A 21,750-nucleotide genomic window follows, 5' to 3' on the forward strand; every position below is an offset into this window, starting at 1 on the left:
CCCCAGCGTGTCTTCTCTGAGCACTGGCTCTGGGAGGCTGGCCTGGTGTCTCTGCAGCCCAGCATGGGCCTGTGTGACTGGTGAGGACTTGGCAGGGCCAGAGTGCGAAGCCCACCAGCCCGGCGTCCCTGCGTGCAGTCTGTCAGCTGGGGCACCAGCCACTCGCATGGCCTTGTGTTTCTGTCTTCATATTGCCTTGTTCTCGCCCAAGAAAATCCAGAATGCTTGTTTAGAAGCCACCTGAGGCTGTTGACTCCCTCCCAAATCTGTGTCAAGTCCCTGCTGGTGCAGGTTTGTCTGGTAGCACCAGTGAGGTGGCCCCCACCCATCGCCATCCCAGAAACCCTCCCTTGGACACACCTGGAAGGTGCTAAGTGCACCGGGCAGAGGAGGCCCCTCCTGGCCAGCATGACCGTGCACCGGCCTGAGTGGGCTCGGGTGGGAGGCGCCTTCACAGCACTCAGACCAGGCTTTCCCCAGGCTTGTGGGTGGTACATCCACAGCCTTGCTTGGGTGGGGCAGGGGCGCTGGTGGGGGCTGTGGAGAGGCTGCCTGGGGCCCCTGGCACAGGGCTGGACCCATCCCGTATGCCAGCCACCCAAGGCACCTTAGCCCTTGGAGCTCAGGGTGAGGCTGTTTTTCCGTGGATCAGCCAGGGGCAGAGGCCAGCCTTGGTGCTGATGCCCAGGAGGAGGAATGGCCAGTGGGCCCATGCCAGGCCTCCTCCCTGTGTCTCATGAGGACACTGAAGCCCATGGCAGGAGCTGGCTCTTCGCCATAGCTGTGTGGCCCAGACCCCTCCCTACAGAAAGGATCTGGGGTGACCACAGGCAAAACCCTGCCTCGAGGGGCCCCCACAGCAGCGCCTGGCAGCCCCACAGGGGCCCCCACAGCAGCGCCTGGCAGCCCCACAGGGGCCGCAGCTGAGCGGCAGCTTCACCACATTGTGGCCTCAGGCCCTGCTGGCTCCACAGCTCCACACCCTCGTGGGTCGCAGCAGCTGAGCTGGTCAGCACAGCACACCTCATCCTGCTCCCCGGAATGCCTGCCTGGCCTGTGCCCCCCCTGCTGCAGCCCTCCAGGTTTCCAGCCCTGGCCGTGGAGCCGTGCGTGCAGCAGCGGGCAGGGCCGTCCTGATGCCTCCTGGCTGCATCTCCTGCAAGGCCGCTCCCCGGGAGGCCAAGGGGGAGGCTGCCCTCATCCTGGAGTGTGGGAGGCCACGGGAGAAGTGCCAAGGTGGGGCTGGGGCCACCTTCACCGCGCAGAACCACCCGCCGCAGACTCCGCTTCTGGGACCTGGGGCGGCCCTTTCTAAGCCTGTCTGTCTCGGGCCAGGGCCGAGGGGCCCGTCACCCATCTGTCTCTGAAGGTGGCACCCACAGGCAGTCTGTCCGTGTCCGAGGGCAGCAGTTGCCCCAGGACCAGCGCCTAACTTTGGTGATGCCGCCACTGGGAGCCCAGGCCCCTGGCGGAAGCCTCCCAAGTCACATCTTGCCTTGTTTCCCCACAGGGCAGCTGTGCGGAGGGTAGTGGCAGCCATGAACCGGATGGACCAGAAGAAGCACGAGAAGTTTTCAAACCAGTTTAACTACGCACTGAACTAGAGAGCGGGGCCCAGTGCACTGGCCATCAGCACTTTCTCCCTCTGCCAGTGTCTCAGGACAGCAGAGTGGGCGTGGGTCTGGGCAGTAACCATGCTTTGTCTATTACTGTGTTTGATGTAAAGAAATGGTGCGTTGCAATGCCCTGAAGGTACGGCCGCTCTGCTGCTACAGGGTTCGGCATCGTCTGGTGATGGGTCTGGCCTCGCAGAAGAGGCCCTCGGGCCTGGAGATGTGAACACAGGCAGCGACCCTGTTCCAGAGGGCTTCTGCGAGTCCTCGTGAGGCCAGTGCGTGTCGTGGTGTGGGGTTCAGCACGGACGGAATGTGTGTGCAGCTCAGCCTTCAGAGCGTGCATTCCCCAGCCAGGAGGCGACCACTCAGAGGAACTCTGGGAAACCCACTTTTGTGCAAATGCTGTTTTTAACACAAACACAAAGGCTAGTGAACCGTTCAGTCATCTGCTTTCTGTTTCTGGATGTGCCTTTTCATACATGTGTCCTCTTGTCCCTGGCTTCTTACACTTGGCGTTGTTTTCAAGGTTTATCCATGCAGTTCCCCTCCAATGTATAAAACAAAGGAGGTGAAAACCTGTCCGTGCGGAAGCTTGTGCACCCATGTTCACAGCAGCATTGGAGAAGGAGACCGAACATCTTCTCGTGGGCTTACTGGCCATTTGTGTATCTCCTTTGGAGAGGAGTCTATTCAAACCTCTTGCCTATTTTTAATTGAATGATTTATCTTGAGTTGTAACAGTTGCTTTTTTTTTTTTTTTTTTTTCCTTTTAGAGATGGGCTTTTGCTCTTACCCAGGCTGAGTGCAGTGGCAGAATCATAGCTCAGTGCAGCCTCAAACTCCTGGGCTCAAGCCATCCTTCCACGTCAGCCTCCCAGGTAGCTGGGACTACAGGCACACACCACAACACTTGGCTAATTTTTAAAATTTTTTGTAGAGATGAGGTCTCACTGTGTTGCCCACGGTGATCTCGAACTCCTAGCCTCAAGCGATCCTCCTGCTTCGGTCTCCCAAAGTGTTGGGATTACAGGCATGAGCCACCACTCCTGGCCAGGAGTTTATATGTATACTGTGGATACTAGATCCTCATGTGATTTGCAAAAACTTTATTTATTTATTTATTTATTTTTGAAATGGAATCTTGCTCTGTCGCCAGGCTGGAGTGCAATGGCGTGATCTCGGCTCACTGCAACTTCCACCTCCTGGGTTCAAGCGATTCGCCTGCGTCAGCGTCCTGAGTAGCTGGGACTACAGGCGCGCACCACCACGCCCAGCTAATTTTTGTATTTTTAGTAGAGACGGGATTTCACTATGTTGGCTGGGATGGTCTTGATCTCTTGACCTCGTGATCCACCCACCTCGGCCTCCCATAGTGCTGGGATTACAGGTGTGAGCCACCGCACTCAGCTGATTTGCAAAAACTTTCTTCCATACTGTTGTTTCGCTTTCTGGATAGTGTCCTCTGAAGCACAAAAGTTAATTTTGATGAAGTACAGCAATTTATCTGTTTTTTTTCTTTTGTTGCTTATGCTTTTGCTGTCACATTTCAGAAGCCATCACCTAATCCAAGATCACAGAGATTTACACCTAGTTTCTAATAAGCATTTTATAATTTCAGCTCTTATGTGTAGATCTTTGATCCATTGTGAATTAAGTTTTGTGTGTGGTGTAAGAGCCCACATTCTTTTGCATGTGGATATCCAGTTGTCCCAGCACCATTTGTTGAAAACATTATTTTTCCCCATTGAATTATCTTCACACCATTATTGATAATCAGTTGACCAAAAATGTACAGGCTTATTTCTGGGCACTTGACTCTATTCCATTGACCTGTTTAACCTTATGCCAGTGCCACAGTGCCTTGATCAGTGCTGCTTTGTTGTGAGAAGTTTTACTTTGTTCTGCTTCAAGGCTGTTTTGACTCTTCTGCATCCCTTGCATTTCCAAATGAATTTTAGGATCCACTCATCAGTTTCTTCAAAAAAAAAAAAAAAGCAGCTGAGATTTTTGATAGGAATTACATTAAATCTAGAGATTGCTTTGGGATGTATTACCGTCTTAATATTAAATCTTCTGAGTCATGAGCTTCTGATTATCTTTCCATTTATTTGAGTCTTTTAAAATTTATTTCAACAGTATTTTGTAGTTTTCAGTATATAAGTTTTTCACTTATTTTGTTAAATTTACTCATATTTTATTATTTTTGATTTATAACCAAAAGGACTATAAATGCAATTATAAATTATTAAAAGATTATAAATTGCATTTACAAAAGCAATCACAAATGTAATTGTTTTCCAAATTTCACTTTGGGGCTGATCATTGCTAATATGTGGAAGTACAACTGACTTTTGTGTATTGATCTTGTATCCAGCATTCCTTGCTGAACTTGTTTATTCATTCTAATTAGTTGTATGTTCCCTAAGATTTTCCATACACAAAATCATGTCATCTGCAAACAGCTTTCTTTCTAATCTGGATTTCTTTTATTTCTCTTACCTAATTGCTCTGGCTAGTACCTCCAGGACAATGTTGAATAGATGTGGTGAGAACAGACATCCTCGTCTTACTCTTGATCTTAGCGGGAAGCTTTCGGTCTCTCACCATTGAGTGTGATGCTAACAATGCAGTTTTGTGTAGATGCTTCTATCAGGTTGAAAAAGTTACCTTCTCCTCCTAGTTTGTTGAGTGTTTTTGTCATAAAGTATTGAATTTTGTCAGATGCTTTTTCTCCATCTGTCGAGACGATAGTATGATTCTTGTCCTTTATTGTAGTGATACAGTATATTACGTTGTTTCTCATATATTGAACCGACCTTGCATTCATGGGGCAAATTCTACTTGTTCATGGTGTATAATCCTTTTTCTATGCTGCTGGCTTTGGTTTGCTAGGATTTTGCATCTGTATTCATGAGGGATATTGGGCTGTAGTCTTTTTGTGATGTCTTTAGCTTTAGTCACGTCACTACTGACCTCATAGATTGAGGTGGGAAGTGTTCCCTCCCCTCCTATTTTTTGGAAGAGTTTGTGAAAGATTGTTGTTAATTATTTAAACATTTGGTGGAATTTACCAGTGAAGGCTGGGCTTTTCGTTGTGGGATTTTTTCCCCTAATTCAGTATCTTCATTTATTATAGATCTGTTTAGTTCCAGTAGTTTGCATCTTTCCAGGAGTTTGTCCCTTTCTAGGTTCTTTGTTGCAATCTGTTCATATATAATGGTTCATAGCATTAAAAAAATTTTTTTTAACTGACAAGATCTCACTCTGTTGCCCAGGCTGGAGTGCAGTGGTGCAATCATAGCTCACTCCAACCTCAGACTCATGGGCCCAAGTGATCCTCCCACCTCAGCCTCCCCAGTAGGAAGGACCACAGGCATGCACCACCACATTCAGCTAATTTTCTGTCTTTGGTTTTGTTTTGTTTGAGACAGAGTCTTGCTCTGTCACCCAGGCTGGAGTACAGTAGCACAATCATGGCTCACTACAGCTTTGACCTCCCAGACTCAAGCAATCTTCCCATCTCAGCTTCCTGAGTAGCTAAGACTACAGGGGCATGGCACTATGACTGGCTAATTTTTTAAAAGCTTATTTTTGGTAGAGATGGGGTCTCACTATGTTGGCCAGGCTGGTCTCAAACTCCTGGCCTCAAGAAATTTTCCTGTCTTAGCCTAGCAAAGTGCTGGGATTACAGGCATGAGCCACCACACCCAGCCCTAATTTTCTTTAAAATTTTTTTGTGGAGACAGGATCTTGCTGTGTTGTCCAGGCTGATCTTTGTCAAACTCCTGGCCTCAAGTGACCCTCCCACCTTGACCTCTCAAAGTGCTGGGATTGTGGATGTTAGCCAATGCTCCCAGCCTATTCATAGTATTTTCTGGTTTTAGTAATTTGATTCTTCTCTCTTTTACTCCCCTTAGTCTAGCTAAAGATTTATCAATTTTGTTGATCTATTTAAAGAAACAACTTCTGGTTTTGTTTATTATCCCCTATGATTTTCCATTCTTTATTTTGTTAATTTCCACTGTAATCTTTATTATTTCCTTTGGGTTGCTTTGGATTTTATTTTCTCTTCTTTTTCTTGTTTCTTAAGATGGAAAATTAGCTTACTGATTTGAAATCTTTTTCATATAGACATTTGTAGCTATAAATTTTTATCTCAGCACTGATTTACTTCATCCCTTAAGTTCTGCTATATTGTGTTTTCCCTTTTTTAAATCTAAAAGTATATTCTGATTTTTCTGGTGATTTCTTCTTTTATCTCTTGGTTATTTAAGAGTTTGTTGTTTAATTTCCACATATATGTGAATTTCCCAAGTTTCCTTCTGTTATTGACTTCTTTTCTTATTTTTAAGAGACAAGATCTCACTTTGTCTCCCAGGCTGGAGTGCAGTGCCGTGATCGCAGCTCACTGCAGCCTTGACCTCCCACCTCAGCCTCCTGAGTAGCTGAGACTACAGGCATGAGCCACCAAGCCTGGCTAAATTTTTAAAATTTTTGTTGTAGAGACAGGGTCCGACTATGTTGCCCAGGCTGTGTTGGAACTCCTGGGCTCAAGTGATCCTGCCACTTTTGCCTCCCAAAGTGCTGGGATTACAAGCATGAGCTACCATACCTGGCCTGTTACTGATTTCTTATTTCACTCCATTATGGCTAAAAAACATAGATTGTATGATTTCCTGTCTTTTATATGTATTGAGAGTTATTTTATTGGCATACGGTATTTTCTGTCCCAGAGTGTTGAAGAATATCTATCCTGCTCTTATTGGGTGGAGTGTTGTATAGATGCCTGTTGGGTCTGATTGGTTTGTAGTGTTGTATAGACACCTGTTGGGTCAGAGGTTGGTTTGTAGTGTTGTATAGATGCCTGTTGGGTCTGATTGGTTTGTAGTGTTATATAGATGCCTGTTGGGTCAGAGGTTGGTTTGTAGTGTTGTATAGATGCCCGTTGGGTCTGATTGGTTTGTAGTGTTGTATAGATGCCTGTTGGATCTGATTGGTTTGTAGAGTTGTATAGATGTGTGTTGGGTCTGATTGGTTTGTAGTGTTGAATAGAAGCCTGTTGGGTCAGAGGTTGGTTTGTAGTGTTGTATAGATGCCTGTTGGGTCTGATTGGTTTGTAGGGTTGTATAGATGCATGTTGGGTCTGATTGGTTTGTAGTGTTATATGGATGCCTGTTGGGTCTGATTGGTTTGTAGTGTTGTATAGATGCCTGTTGGGTCAGAGGTTGGTTTGTAGTGTTGTATAGATGCCTGTTGGGTCTGATTCGTTTGTAGAGTTGTATAGACGTGTGTTGGGTCTGATTGGTTTGTAGTGTTGCATGGATGCCTGTTGGGTCTGATTGGTTTCTAGTGTTGTATAGATGCCTGTTGGGTCAGAGGTTTGTTTGTAGTGTTGTATAGATGCCTGTTGGGTCAGAGGTTGGTGTGTGTGTTGTATAGATGCCTGTTGGGTCAGAGGTTGGTTTGTAGTGTTGTATAGAAGCCTGTTGGGTCTGATTGGTTTGTAGTGTTGTATAGAAGCCTGTTAGGTCTGATTGGTTTGTAGTCTGATTGTTTATGTCTTCTCTTCCCTTATTGATCTTCTGCCCAGTTGTATTGATATTGAATGTGAGGTATTGAATCCTTCAGTTTTGTCAGCTTTTGTTTCATAAATTTTGAAGCTCTGTTAAGTGCATCTGTATTTCTATTTCTTTCTGATGAACAGACCCTTTTATCATTATGACATGTCCTTCTTTGTCTTTAGTGAAAAAAAAATGTTGTCTTTAAGTCCCTTTTGTATGTTATTAGTATAGCCACTTAGCTCTTTTTTGATTATTGTTTGCATGGTATCTTTTTTCACCCTTTAACTTTCATTGTATCTCTGAATCTAAAGTGTGTTTCTTGTAAACAGCATATAGTGGGATTGTGTTTCTTATCTGTCCTGCTGGTCTCTGCCGTGAATCTAAAGTGTGTTTCTTGTAAACAGCATATAGTAGGATAGTGTTTCTCATCTGTCTTTCTGGTCTCTGCTCTGAATCAAAAGTGTGTTTCTTGTAGACAGCATATAGTGGGATCATGTTTTTCATCTGTCCTGCTGGTCTCTGCTGTTTGAGGGGGATGTTTAATCCATTTACATTCAGTGTGATTACTGAGAAAGTTGGATTTGTATCTGCCATTTCTAAATTTGTTTTCTATATTGTCTTTTTTGTCTTTCTTCCTTTATTTCTCCATTACTTTTTTGTGTTAAATGGACATTTAATTCTCTTGTAACATTGTAATTTCCTTGTCTGTTTTACTGGGTTTTTTAAAAAGTAACTTTCTTAGCAGCTGCTCTGAGTATTACAGTAACATCGTAAAACCAATCAAGTGTTCAGATGAACTTAATAATGTACAAAAACCTTCACTTCGAGTAGCTTTGTTTCCTCTCAGCTTCTTGGTGCTGTATTTGTCATATAAATGCTACCTTTTAGATTGTAAGTCCGTCAGCAGTCTTGTAATTATTGCTTTATGCAGTTGTCTTTTAAATCACATAGAAGAAGAAAAGATGTACAAACAGAAATGAGTTTCTGCTGTCTCTGTTGCTGGCTTTGCAGTTGTCTTTTTTGGTGCTCTTTGTATGGATTTGAGTGTGGTGTCTTGGACTTCAGCCTCAAGTATTTCTTGTAGGACAGATCTTCTAGCAATGAATTCTCTTTGTTTTTGTTTATCTGAGAATGTTGTAATTTCTCCTTCTCTTCTGAAGAATAATTGTGCTGGATATGGCTGACTTGGTTGGCCCTCTTTTTCTTTCAGTCCTTTGTAGATGTCATTCCACTGCCTCTGGCCTCTGTGGTTTCCATGGCGGGAGCACCGCACCGTGTCTCAGTCTCTTTTTAGCTTCTGACTGTTTGACTGTGGTGTGTCTAATTGTGGATCTTTCAGTGTGTCCTACCTGCAGTTCTTTGAGCTTCTTGGATATAGAGGTTAATATTTCTTGTAGTCTGATTGTTTATGTCTTCTCTTCACTTATTGATCTTCTGCCTAGTTATATTGATATTGAATGTGGGTATTGAATCCTTCGGTTTTGTCAGCTTCATGTTCAGCCAGTGACTGGACAGGAGACCCCTTTAAGTGCTTTGCACCAGTAACTCTCGCGGTTCTGCCGACATGCAGTTGATGTGCGGTGAGTGTGCCTTCAGTGCTCCATTGCGGTTCTGCAAATTTGGGAAATTTTAGGTTGTCGTTTCTCGAAATATTTTACGTCCATGTTCTCTTCCCCCGCTTGGACTCCAGCTACGTGTGTTGATGTGGAGCTGGGCACAGCCTTGGAGGCCTCCTTGACTTTCCTTTATTCTGGAATTTTTTCTTCTTCTCAGAATGGGTCATCTCAGTTGACCTATCTTCAAGGTCACAGATGCTTTTGCCAAACAAAACCTGATGTCAAGCTGCTCTAGTGAATTTTTCATTTCAGTTATTGTACTTTTCTACTCCAAACTTCCATTTGGCTCTCTCCTATAATTTCTGTATCTTTACTCATATTCTTTGTTTAGTGAAACATTCTCATACTTTAATTCTGTAGACACAGTTTCCTTTAGTTATTTGAACATATGTGTAGAAGCTGATTTAAAGTACTTGTCTAAGCCGGGCGTGGTGGCATGCACCTGTAATCCCAGCTACTTGGGAGGCAGAGGCAGGAGAATTGCTTGAACCCGGGAGGCGGAGGTTGCAGTGAGCCAGGATCGAGCCATTGTACTCCAGCCTGGGCCACAGAGCGAGACGCTTTCAAAACTAGATAGATAGATAGATAGATAGATAGATAGATAGATAGATAGATAGATAGATTAGATAGATTAGATAGGATAAGATAAGATAGATAGGTGACTTGTCTACTAAGTTCAACATCAGGGCTTATTCAGGGGAAGTTCCTATTGATGACCTTTTTTCCCATGTCAGAGCCAAGGAAATAACATACTCTTTCTTTGTGGTCTCATATATATGTATTTTTTGAAGACTGGACACTTTAATAATGTGCTGTGCAACTCTGGAAATCAGATACCCTCTCCACGAGTTTATTGTTGTTCTGTTGCTGTTACCTTTTGTTTAGTGTGTGTTCTGGACTAATTTGAAGTGTCCATCTCATCGGCTTCATGTTCAGCCAGTGACTGGACAGAGGACCCCTTTAAGTGCTTTGCACCAGTAACTCTCACGGTTCTGCCTACATGCAGTTGATGCGTGGTGAGTGTGCCTTCAGCGCTCCATCACGGTTCTGCCGACACGCAGTTGATGCGTGGTGTGTGTGCCTTCAGCGCTCCATCGCGGTTCTGCTGACATGCAGTTGATGCGTGGTGTGTGTGCCTTCAGCGCTCCATCGCGGTTCTGCCGACACGCAGTTGATGTGTGGTCAGTGCTCCAGCAGGCAGCTGCCAACTGTGCCTTTGCCTTCACTTCTTGCACGTAGCCACAAAGCCAGCCAGAGGTGAGGGCCAGGGCAGCTCAGGTTCCTCTCGGGCACGCACACAGCTCTGTGCCTGTGTGGGCACAGCCTTCCATGCCTCCAGGAGTGTGGCAGAGCTTCTCAGCGGCCACTGTGGACATCTCGTTCCTCAGATCTTCCTTTCATGAGTTATGTAGTTGAATTATCAATCTTTCTTGTCTTCTAAGTTTTGTGTTCTAGTTAGAATGCTCTTCCCCCTTAAAGATTATATTTGAAATGTTTTCCGTGTTTTCTTCTAGTACTTTTATGGGTTTCATTTTCATATTGAAATCATTGATCTACTTCTAGTTTTTGATACAAAATGTGAGCCAGGAAACCCAGTTTTTAAATTTCAAATAGCTGTCCAGGTGTCCCTGCAACTCTTATGCATGAGCCCTCGCTTTGTGCCGATGTGGAGTGCCCGCCTGCTCACATGTGCCGATGTGGAGTGCCCGCCTGCTCACATGTGCCGATGTGGAGTGCCCGCCTGCTCACACACGTGCCCATGTGGAGTGCCGCCTGCTCACACACATGTCCATGTGGAGCGCCCGCCTGCTCACACGTGCCGATGTGGAGCGCCCGCCTGCTCACACGTGCCCATGTGGAGCGCCCGCCTGCTCACACACGTCCATGTGGAGCGCCCGCCTGCTCACACACGTGCCCATGTGGAGCGCCCGCCTGCTCACACACCATGTGGAGCGCCCGCCTGCTCACACGTGCCCATGTGGAGCGCCCGCCTGCTCACACACGTGTCCATGTGGAGCGCCCGCCTGCTCACACGTGTCCATGTGGAGCGCCCGCCTGCTCACACGTGCCGATGTGGAGCGCCCGCCTGCTCACACGTGCCGATGTGGAGCGCCCGCCTGCTCACACGTGCCGATGTGGAGCGCCCGCCTGCTCACGTGCCCATGTGGAGCGCCCGCCTGCTCACACACGTGCCCATGTGGAGCGCCCGCCTGCTCTCACACGTGCCGATGTGGAGCGCCCGCCTGCTCTCACACGTGCCGATGTGGAGCGCCCGCCTGCTCTCACACGTGTCCATGTGGAGCGCCCGCCTGCTCACACACGTGTCCATGTGGAGCGCCTGCCTGCTCACACACGTGCCCATGTGGAGCGCCCGCCTGCTCACATGTGCCGATGTGGAGTGCCCACATGCTCACATGTGCCGATGTGGAGCGCCCGCCTGCTCACACACGTCCATGTGGAGCGCCCGCCTGCTCACACACGTGCCCATGTGGAGCGCCCGCCTGCTCACACGTGCCCATGTGGAGTGCCCGCCTGCTCACACGTGCCCATGTGGAGTGCCCGTCTGCTCACACACGTGCCGACATGGAGTGCCCGCCTGCTCACACATGCCAACGTGGAGTGCCTGCCTGCTCACATGCCCATGTAGAGTGCCCGCCGGATCACACGTGCCATTGTGGCATGCCCGCCTGCTCACACACATGCCGATGTGGAGTGCCCGCCTGCTCACACGTGCCAATGTGGAGTGCCCGCCTGCTCACACGTGCCCATGTGGAGTGCCCACCTGCTCACACACGTGCCCATGTGGAGTGCCCGCCTGCTCACACAAAGCTCTGGCATGGTGGCTCTGTAGGTTTCCTGTCCTGCCGGCCGAGTCAGATGCTGTTACCGTACATTCTACTCCTGGTGGCTTTTTAATACGTTTTTATGTCAAGGATCCCTTTTATATTTCTCTGTACCTCGAGATAACGTGGGAATATTAGGGATGAGATGGAAGAGGAGAGGGTGTTTTTGTAAAACTGAATTCAGGACTGATTTGTTAGCCTGGTGCTTTTCGTATTAGACCTTTTAATGAATTTTCATGGATGCTGATTAAAAGACAAACCTGTGACTCAGTGTTTGTGACCAAGTGAGGGGCCCTGTGGGGTGGGGGTGCTGGGCTGGCCCTTCTGGCTGGTGGGGTGAGGGGGTGGGGCCTGTGCACCTGGGAGCAGCTCCAGCACTGCAGGCTTAGGGCACTGTCAGTGACCTGGCACTAAGGGGGTGCTGGGGGTGGGCCCTCCTTTTCTCAGATCCCCTCAGCAAACACCTTCCACCCACACTTGCCACAAAGTGGTTTGGGTCCCCATGAGCCAGGCAGATGGAGGAGGGGGAGGAGTCTGGGGCGGTCTGGCCTGCAGATGCACGTAGGGGCTACTGGTACGGCTCACAGTGGGAGGGGGCCCGTGCCAGCTGGTCCAGCATGCTGCTGCCCTCATCCAGGGCAGACTGGCTGAGATTGGCCCAGAGAGCAGCAGGGGGTGAGTGCGAGGAGTGACCAAGGGAGGACTGGTGGGCATGGGTCACAGCCCCAGCGCTAGGGTGGATGGGTCACCATGGAAAGTGGTGTCAGGGTTAGCAACACAGAACCAGAAACTCCGAATAAGAGTGGCTCGTAGACAGAAGGGTTTGTGTCCTATTGAATCAGGGTCCAAGGGTAGGCGCCCCCAAGCACCTTCCAGTTCCTGGCTCAGTATCAGAGCACGTGGCCTCCAGCCCCAAGGCTACCTCATGGCCCAAGGTGGCTGCTGGGGCTCCAGCCATCACCAGGTCTGCAGAAGGAAGGAGGAGGGCTTTGCCTCCCCTCTGAGCTGATTCCCATAAGGAGCCTTCTCAGTCCCCTACGCCCCCCACACACTGTTCATGTCAACTTGGCCAGAACCTAGTCACAGGCAGCACCGAGCTGCCTGCTGCCCCAGAGGAAGGACATGTGGAGCTCAGCTCATCTGAGATGAGCGCTCAGCCACAGCCTCCCAGGGAAAGAGAGAAGGCGTCTGCACCAGCAGAGCTGTCTCCAAAGGGGACCACCCTGCAGGGCAGTCGGGAGGAGGTGGGACGTGGACATCCCCAGGTTGTCACCCATGAGCAAGGTCCCCGCCCAGTGGATGAGATGCCCCCACCCCACGGGCCTCTGTGGACGAAAAGGTGACCTTGGGATGGGGGAGGGGCAACAGTGCCAGAGGCAGGTGGGGGCCGCAGTGGTCATGGGGGCAGGGATGGGGCTCAGCCCTGCCTCCTCCCTCAGGTGCGGTCCTGCAGCCCTGCCTGGCCGCCCACCCCTGCCCCTTCCTCCCTGCGCTCACCTCCCTCTGCTGCCGAGCTATTCGTCCAGCCTCACCTCCCCCCCTCCCAGCTGATGCTGTGCACAGCTGGCCAGAAGAGACCAGGAGTGAGGGGGCACTCAGTCACCAGGGAAGAAATGGGGGACCAAGGTGGCGGCCATCACAGGCAGGACACTGGGTGTGGGGAGGCCTGAGCACCGCAGGGAGGTCCTAGGGATGGGGGGACAACGTGGGGGTGGCCGGGGGGGATGTTGGATACAGGGTGTTTTCAGGCATCTGGATGTGGGGAGATCAGGTTGGATGCAGGGTGTTTTCGGGCATCTGGATGTGGGTAGATCAGGTTGGATGCCGGGTGTTTTCGGGCATCTGGATGTGGGTAGATCAGGTTGGATGCAGGGTGTTTTCAGGCATCTGGATATGGGTAGATTAGGTTGGATGTGGGGAGGGTGCTTGGTGCCTGGGGTTTGCTCTGAGGCTGTGGGGCTGGCTTGGTCTGGGAGGAGCTTGGTCTGACTTTGTGGTGCCTGGAGGGCCCCTGGCCCCCGGGGGGACATCGTGGGGCAAGGACAGGGCGAGGCACACCATTACCAGGACACCGCGGGGCAAGGACAGGGAGAAGCACACCATTGCCAGGACATCGCGGGGCAAGGACAGGGCCAGGCACACCATTGCCATGGCAGGAAGGCAAGTGGAGGATGAGGGTTCCCCAAGCCCAGGCCGCCCAGGGCTCAGAGCAGGAGGAACCAGCCACCAAGTGAGCAGGGCGCTGAGGAGGCCACGCCAGGATGGGGCAGCCAAGGGCCCGAGTGATGGCGAGAGCCTCCTTAGGGGTGGAGAAATGAGGAGGAAGTGTAGACAGCAGGTGTAGACGGCTCTTTCGATACTTTGGCTGGAGGCTGGGAGGAAAGGGGGAGAGCTGGAGGCCACACGGGGTCCAGGGAGGGTTATGCCTAAGCCGGGAGACACTAGACGCATCTGAAGCCCAGCAGGGGCTGTCTCCCCTGGCAGGATGCAGGCAGGTGACAAGATCCTATGGCTGGAAGATGGGCTTGGACCTGTGGCCAACACAGGGTGGGGTTATGGAGACGGTACACCAGACACCTTAGGGTGTAGGAGCTGGGTGCCCACCAAGGTCGAGGCCCTGGGCTTCGGAAAAGACCAGGCGGGCTGAGGGTGACTTTCTTCAGAAGCCCAGCTGCCTGGGGCTGGGGGTGTGGGCAGGTGGGCATGGGGGTGGGGAGCACAGGGGGGCTCAGCAGGGGCAGCCGGTGGCCCCAATCCGTCCTCCCCTTTCACTAGGAGTGAGATGCCCGGGGGGAGACTGCACTTCCCAGCCTCCCTTGGCTAAGAGAGGGCCCGTGACCCAGCTCTGGCCAATGGAACATGAGCAGCTGTGTTGTGTGGGCTTCCGGGAAAGCTCCTTAAAAGAGAGGGGTGTTGCTGGCCACTCCCTTTCTTCCTGTTTGCAGCCGGGGGTGAGGATGTGGTGGCTGGAGCCTCAGTTTCCACTGGGGTCTGTGAGGCTGAGGCCTGCCCAGGCCTGATGCAGCACAGAGAGCCAGGAGCTGGGTCTCCAAGGACTCAGTGAAGGTCTCAAAACTGCCCAGGGCTGCCATGGCCAGAATTCCCTCACAAAGAGAAAGTAAACAGTCTCATTTCAACTCTCTTCATTCAGGTTTTCTCTTACACGCAGCCAAACCCAGGCCTGACCCACACAGCAATGGACCACAGCACCATCGGCTGGTGGGGGTGGGGAGGTGGCCTCAATGGGAGGCCCCTTACCGTCTGGGCTCAGCGGTCTCTGGGCAGGAGATGGGAGCCCAGGGCGTGAGAGCAAACGCTGCCCTTGTCTGGGCTCATGCTCGCTTGACAGGAGGCCCCTTCTGTGCCTGGCTTTGCAGCAATGACATGCATGTGGTTCTGGGAACTTGGGGCAGGTGTGGTCCAGGGCAGGATGGGTCCTGAGCCCTAGGAGGAGGGTCCATGGAAGAGTGCCCTCAGATCCTGGGGTTGAGACCTTCCCTCACGGCCCTGACACCAAAGTGGGGGACACGTCGAGACCCCTAACAAGGCTCCCGCTCACCTCTGCCTGCAGCACAGGCCCAGGGAGCTGAAACTGAGTCAGGCACAGGCAGCCTAGACTGGAAATGGCGGGCAGGGGAGGCCCGAACCTGGTGGAAATGGGGGTGGTGGGGCAGCCCAAGGGCTCCCTGGGAGGCAGGCAAGGGAATGGCACCCCAACTCTCCCAGGGAGACTGGGGGCCTGGGGACCCAGTAGGAGTGTGGGCTAAAAAGTGGAGGCTCCTCCAGGAGGGAGCAGGGCACCCGCTGGCACCACAGCTGGCACTGCCCCCAGCAAGCCCCATGACCGCCGGGCCTCAGTTTCCCACATGTGACTCTCAGCAAAGCACAGTGGGAGGCTCAGGTGGCTTTGCACGCAGTCTGACTCTGACGAGGGTCCGCTGCAGAGCGACTGTGAATCAGAGACTGGAGGAAATGCCCCCCATGCCTGCAGCATGAGGCTGTGGGCTGTCCAGGGAGCTTAGAGAAGGGGTGGTGCAAGGAGGGGGGTATTGCTTCCCAGACCTCACAGCCCCCGGCTCATACCCTCCATCCCATCCTGCAGCCCAGGGGCACTGCTAGAGGGCCCTCCGGTGTGGCTCTGTGTTTCTGGCTGAGCCTTGAGGGGAGGAGACAGAGGAGGCCAGGGTGGGGGCATGTGGAAGCTGGAGGGACGGGGAGCCAGGATCTAAGCTCCATGGGAGGGCTGCACACAGCGGTCCGGCCCGGCTCTGAGTGGGTCTGAATCTGGCCTGCACCGTCGCAGCCACCTTCTATCATCTCCCTGTGGGGCTGTGAGCTCCTGGAATGTTCCAGCAAGCTCAGCAAAGGGGAAGGCCCTTGCAGCACAGACCTGGGTTCCTCCTGGCCACGCGGCAGCTGCTTTCCCACTCAGCAGCCCCAGTGCCCAGCTTAGGCCAAGCCCGCTGCACTGGCTTCAGCTGTGAGTCGACCCTCTGGCTACACTTGGCCACCTGCAGGTGGCTCGCCTTCCCTCATGGACCCCCACCGAGCGAGCCTGAGCTCTGCCAGCGGAGGGAGGAGGGAGAGGCTGCCCTGCCCCCGGGCTGGTGAGCCTCAGGACGCTTGCTGCAGGCAGGTGACTTCACCTATGCAGACCCAGAAAGGGAGCAGAGAGCAACTGGGAGTCAGGCCGGCCCTTGGCTGGAGGAACCAAGGCCTGCCTGGGGCCTGGGGTGTGGGGGCAGCAAACACACAGGGTGATCCCAGCCGCCCCTGCGCACCCCTCCCCCCAACCTGCCTGATGGCCGGCGCTGCTCTGGGCCTGCTCTCTGTCCACAGGTGCTGGCCAGGCCAGTGGGCAGCAGTGTCTCCCATCTTGCCTGTGGCACTGGGTATTCACTGCCGCCACCTGCCCCCAGCCCTCCCCCAGTGGTTGCTGTCAGGTTGACAGCCCAGAGATGAGCTCAGCCCACTTACAGAAAATGAACAGGACACCAGGAGACTGGGCCCAGTCAGGGCACAGCCGCCAGGCAGAGCCAAGCTCTCTCTGTGAGGCAGGACTCAGGACTCCCGCCAGTGGCAGAAGAGGGGCAGCACCTGCCCGGCTGTGGCCAGTGTCTCATGCCGCCTCCCCACCCTTTCTGGGGCTCGGAACCCTCCTCCCGTCGCCCTTCCCCGCTTCCAAGCACCAGCTTTTGCATCTACACTGCCGCCCAGCCCAAGCGCCTCTGCCTCTCACCTCCCTGAGCCCAGCTCAGGCGAACACCAAACCCACAGGGCTCCGAGAGCCTGTGAGGAGATGTAGGGACTGTTTTCAGCGTCGTTGGAGGAGAGATGGCAGCTCCAAGAGGGAGCACTCGACCCGACTTTTGGGGGCCGGGGTCTGAATGGGCTGGGACGCTCTTGGGCAGGTAGCTGAGCCCAGGCAGCCCCTTCTCCCCCGGGGAAAACAGGCAGGCGCTTCTTCCTCCAGGCAGCAGCCGAAGCTGACACCGCCCCCAAGCTGACACGCCTAGCCCGGTGCTCCCTTGCGGGGCTGTGGGGCAGGGGAGTGGGACCGGAGCAGGCTGCAGGGGTGGGGAGCAGGAGGCGGAAAATGCTGCGCCCCCTGCCGCGGCCCCACCAGCTCCATGGCTAAGAGGAGAGGCGAAGAGGAAGCAGCTGGTCACTTTCCGAGACCTGTGATCTTTTTTGGGACGGGGAGGGGGCGGTCAGGGAGGTGACGCTGGGACCTGAGCCTCAGCCAGCTTGGCGGGTGAGCCCCTGAGCTCGGCCCCTGCGCCCACGACGACGGGCAGGCACCAGCAGAGTGGCCTGAATTCCGGCCGGGGGACGCCAGGCCGGTGGGAAAACGGGCTGGAGTCCCGCTCAAGGCCAACACCCGAGGAGCCTTGGTCCCCACCGGAGAGGATTCGTGGGTGGGCCCGGCCGGGCGGAGGGCGGCGCGGGAGCCTGGGAGACGGGGGCGCGGCCGCCTGCGGTTTATTGATTGAGTGAAGTTCTGCAAAGTGCTTCGCAGCGGGCCGAGCCCGCGGGAGCCGCCTGCCCGGCCCCGACGCGCATGGTCATTTATAAATTTAAAACTCTTCCGTAGCAACCGGTTATGTACAGAGTCAACGACTGGAATCGTAGAAAACAGCCGGGCCCGGCGGCGGCCTCGGGGGCGGAGCGGCACGGGGCTCAGAGGTGCGGCGCGTAGAAGGCGGGCGCCCCGTAGGTCTGCGAGCCCAGCACGAAGGGCGAGAGCACCGCCGGGCTCGACAGGAACGGCAGCTGCGCGGCGCACACCAGGCCTCCGGGGCCGTGCGCCGGGTACCCGGCCGGGCCGTGCATGCCGAGCGGGGCGCCCATGGGCGGCGAGGGGCTGAGCGGGCTGAGGCCGCCGGGCAGCCCCGTGCCAGGCCCGGCCCCCGGTCCCGGTCCGCCGCCGCCGCCGGTCGGAGCGCTGGTGTCGGCGCCCGGGTTCTGCTTCTTCCACTTGGTTCGGCGGTTCTGGAACCAGATCTTCACCTGCGTCTCGGTGAGGCTGAGCGACAGCGCCAGGTTGAGGCGCTCGCACACCGACAGGTAGCGCGTGGCCTTGAACTTGTTCTCCAGCGCCACGAGCTGCTCGTAGGTGAAGGCGGTGCGCGCTCGCCGCGGCTTCCCGGATTTGGAGTCGGACCCCGTGCGCTTCCGCTTGGGCTTCGCCGCCGTCGCCGTGCCCTGCGGGGTGGTCCCCGCGCCCCCCGGCGCCGCTGCACCTCCCGGTGGGCCCGGGGCAACGGGCGAGTTCTCGCGGGGTCCGGGGGCCGCTGCCTCGTCGACGGTGGCTCCGGGGGACGCGTCGGTCTCAGCCGCGCCCTGGCAACCCGACCCGCGGGCCCCGAGGCCGCCGCCGCCTCCCCGCGCCTCCTCCGCGCCTCGCGCCGCCTCCGTCTCGGGCGCTTCGTCCTCGTCGTCGTCCTCGTCGTCGGGAACCTCGTCCCCGCTGGGGCTGTGGCCGCCGCCGCCGCTGCTGTAGCCGTTGGTGTCGTTGGTCTCGGCCTCCCCTGCCTTGAAGGGGTCGCCGGCATCTGCGGGCGGGAGGGACAAGGGCAGGACAGGGCAGTTAGGACCGGCCCGTTCCCGGATCCCGCCCTCCGCGCGCCCCGCTTCCTCCCCCAGGGTTCCCTCCCGCCCCCTGCTCAGCTCCTCCTGCTTCTTCACCCGCCTCCTCTCTCTTTCCTTCGCTCTGTCGTTTCCCTCCCCTCGGCCTGTCCTTCCCTCCCGCCGCCCGCGTCTCCTCTCGGTCCCTTGCTTGTTTCTTTCTATGGGGAGGGTCCCTCTCGCCCCGCGCTGCCCGTTCTCGCGGCGCCGGGCGTTTTTGCCTGAGCGGGGCTGGACGGGTGCTGCGGGCCGGGCCCGGCTGCGGAGATGACAGCGGAGTGGAAGCTCTGATCGATCCGCAGGGCTGATACAAACTTAATTAAACTCATTTTGTGTAATGTACAAACTAGTTAAGGCCATTTAATTTATTTCGGCGTATATTACCCCCCAATTACCGCCGGCGCAGGGCCAGCCAATTACCGGGCATTTAATAACAGGCACGGCGGTGGGGCCGGAGCCGGCCGAGAGAATGGGGCTTGGGGGACCCAAATCCTACGCCCTGGCCCCGACCCTACCTCAAGCCTCCAGGCCCTGAGCTTCGGTCGCGAGGGTCAGCCCCGGCTCCCCTGCCCGCGCCTCGGCCCCTGCGCAGAGTTGCCGCGGGTAGGGCCCTGCTCGGCCTCACCAGGAGGGCTGGGCGGGCGTGCAGGTCGGAGTGGCTCCCCGCGGCCTAAAGGCCCGGGTCGGCCGAGTCTGAACAGCAGCTCCGCATCCTCCAAGCAGAGGCCCTGAAGTGACTGCATTTTGAGTCTCTGAAATTTGGAAGAAAGCATCTCTCCCAGGCAGGGTCGTCTGTGCCCCGGCACTGGGGGCCTAAGTCAGGAGGAGTCGGGGCAGGTGCCCTCCACAGAGCTGCCCAGCGGCAGCCACGGCCTGCTCTCCCGCCAGGTCGGAACCGAAATCTCCGGTAAGAAATGACCAATCGCTCCTGTCAGATTCTTCCAGGGCGACTGGCCACCTGGCATGGAGGCCAGCAAGTGGTCTGAGTCCCCGCGACCCTCAGCAGGAGTAGGATCCGCCCCTAGACGACCGCGAGCGCCGTCCCAGCCCTGCCCCGGGTGCCTGGCCCAGATGACTCCCCGGCTGTACTATGCGCGCGCCTTCCCGGCTTCAGCGGGATCCCGGCCTTGCGCCCCATAGACTCCCCGCAGGTGGAGGCTCTGAGCGCAGCCGCCGCAGAGTCCGTAGGGTCCCCTCCACTCAGCCGGATTTGTTCGCCCTCCATCTCGGCCGACCCGGAAGAGGCCCCGCGCAGGTGCGGCCCGCAGCCTCCAGGCGCAGAGCCGGTGGCCGCGGCCCAGCCCGGTCCGCCCCGCGCTGTCCTCCCTGTGCTTCAGTAGGGCCGGAAAGTTGGAGGGAGGAGGAGGGGACACAAAAAGCAATCAGGAGCAGGTCGAATGCAATTCGCGATCAATAGCGGCCCCTAATAAGTGTAATAGGTTTTAATCGAGTAATTATCCGAATTTTGACCCTATAATTTAGATGTTCGGGGGGAGTTTGCAAGGTGCTTGAAAGAGATATGCACGCGCCGTAATGGGATATCGACCCGACCGGGGGCGCGGGCCGCCCCATTACCGGCCGCTTCCCGCCGCTAAGCACATTTCCCCTTAACTGTAATCGAAGGGATTTAATTGTTTTTCCAGAGATAACCAGCGTTTTGTCACAATTAGTCTGATTTGTCCAAAAAAAAAAAAAAAAAAAGAGAGAGAGAGAGGGAGAAAGGAGGGAGGGAGGGAGGCCTCGGGCGGGCACAGTGGGGGCGGGGAGGTCACGGGCCAGCCACCGCGAGCGGCCCCTCGCCTCCTGCACCAACTACCCTTCTAGGCCGGAGACGCGCGGAGGCGAACCCTGGACCGGCCTCACAGCCCTGCAGCCCCTGGGCCTGACCCGGCTAAGCTTCTCCAGAGGAGCCTGGCGATGCAGGCCCTGCAGTCCGGGTCGGATGGAGGCCACGGGTGGGCTGGTGCGGACCCGGCGCTCAGCGAACTTTCCACGGAGCCTCGGCGTGGGCCAGACCCAACTCGCCACGGTGTCCCAGGGTCGTAAACGCATAGAAGCCTCCGGTCCCCCTGTCCCTGCGACCTGGTGCCGGGCGCATCCTACTCACTCGGCGGCTCAGCTCCGGCGGCTCCGACTCCCCCGGCGCCGGCGAGGGCGCGGCGCTCCAGCTCCTCCGCGCGTGGCGGGCGTCCCGAGGCGGCGGGTGCAGGGGCGCATGGGGCCGAAGCGCAAGGGGCGCACGCAGCGGGCGCCACTGGGCCCAGCAGCACGCAACGACGCCTCCTGCTGTTGAACTTGTTGGGGTCCAGGATGTCCAGTACCGAGAAGGAGGTGGGGCGCAGGGGCGCTGCGGGCCGGGCCGCTCCAGCCCCCTCGGGCGCCGCAGGCACAGTGTCGCTGGCCGCGAGCGGCGGGGCTCCAGCGCGGGGAAAGGCCGGCAGCTCGGCGCGCCCGTCCATAGCTTCCTGGGCAGCGGCGGCGGGAGCGGGCGGTGCGGGCCCCGAACCTGGCCGGGGAGGCGGCGGTAGCGCGGGAATGTCCCCAGGAGCCTCGGGGCCGCTAGCGCTCATGCCGGCCTCCCGCCGCTCCGGCGGCTCGGGCCCCGCCACCTACTGGGCTCCCATCCCTGGCGGCCCCCGCACCTCCACACGACCCCGCGCAGGCGGCCGCTGCTCCGCTCGCTCTCGGCGCCGCGCCCTGCGCTTGGCCGGTGCTGCCTTCGCCGCCGCCTTAGGCGCCCGCGGCGCCCGGTCCGCGCATTTATGGCAGCCCCGCCGGAGGCGCCCACGCGCCCACACGCCGAACACACGTGCGCCCGCAGGCGGCCGCGGGGCTCCGCCGCCCTCGTTAGCGCGCGCGCCTAATTGGCTGCGAACGGTCCCGGGCCGAGGAGGCGGGCCCCGCACAGGACACACGGACGGAGCCGCCGGGCCGGACGAACAGACACGCAGCCCGGAGTCCAGAGCGGTCCGCAGGCGGCTGTGGT

At 55.7% G+C, this 21,750-nt stretch overlaps 3 protein-coding genes across 7 annotated transcripts in view; 2 read left to right on the top strand and 1 right to left on the bottom strand.

Annotated features, from left to right (window-relative positions):
- Nucleotides 1–11,903, top strand: part of UVSSA (UV stimulated scaffold protein A) — a 54,999-nt gene extending 43,096 nt beyond the window's left edge. For all 5 annotated transcript variants that reach the window (XM_063603662.1, XM_055111118.2, XM_008963685.4 and 2 more), the window contains one exon: nt 1,511–11,903. In XM_063603662.1, coding sequence (XP_063459732.1) covers nt 1,511–1,604 — 94 coding nt within the window. In that variant the 3' untranslated portion in view covers nt 1,605–11,903. The remainder of the gene's footprint in view (nt 1–1,510) is intronic.
- Nucleotides 10,437–11,440, top strand: LOC100986180 (putative protein CRIPAK). The gene is given in 2 exon segments (XM_034958170.3): nt 10,437–11,006; nt 11,009–11,440. Coding segments are annotated over 2 exon segments (1,002 nt in total).
- Nucleotides 11,904–17,816: 5,913 nt separating the features above from the next.
- Nucleotides 17,817–21,334, bottom strand: NKX1-1 (NK1 homeobox 1). The gene is made up of 2 exons (XM_034958063.2): nt 20,872–21,334; nt 17,817–18,691 (listed from the first exon to the last, which is right to left on the bottom strand). Exons 1-2 carry the CDS (start codon nt 21,332–21,334, stop codon nt 17,817–17,819), a joined length of 1,338 nt encoding a protein of 445 aa, XP_034813954.2.
- Nucleotides 21,335–21,750: the final 416 nt, after the last annotated feature.

This window comes from Pan paniscus, chromosome 3, assembly GCF_029289425.2.
Source record: "Pan paniscus chromosome 3, NHGRI_mPanPan1-v2.0_pri, whole genome shotgun sequence".
Taxonomy (NCBI): Eukaryota; Metazoa; Chordata; class Mammalia; order Primates; family Hominidae; genus Pan; species Pan paniscus.

Coding starts and splice junctions, on each gene's coding strand:
- NKX1-1 (XM_034958063.2), bottom strand. CDS start 21,334: ATGAGCGCTAGCGGCCCCGAGGCTCCTGGGGACATTCCCGCGCTACCG. Junction 18,692..20,871: donor CGCCGGAGCTGAGCCGCCGA/GTGAGTAGGATG, acceptor TCCCGCCCGCAG/ATGCCGGCGACCCCTTCAAG.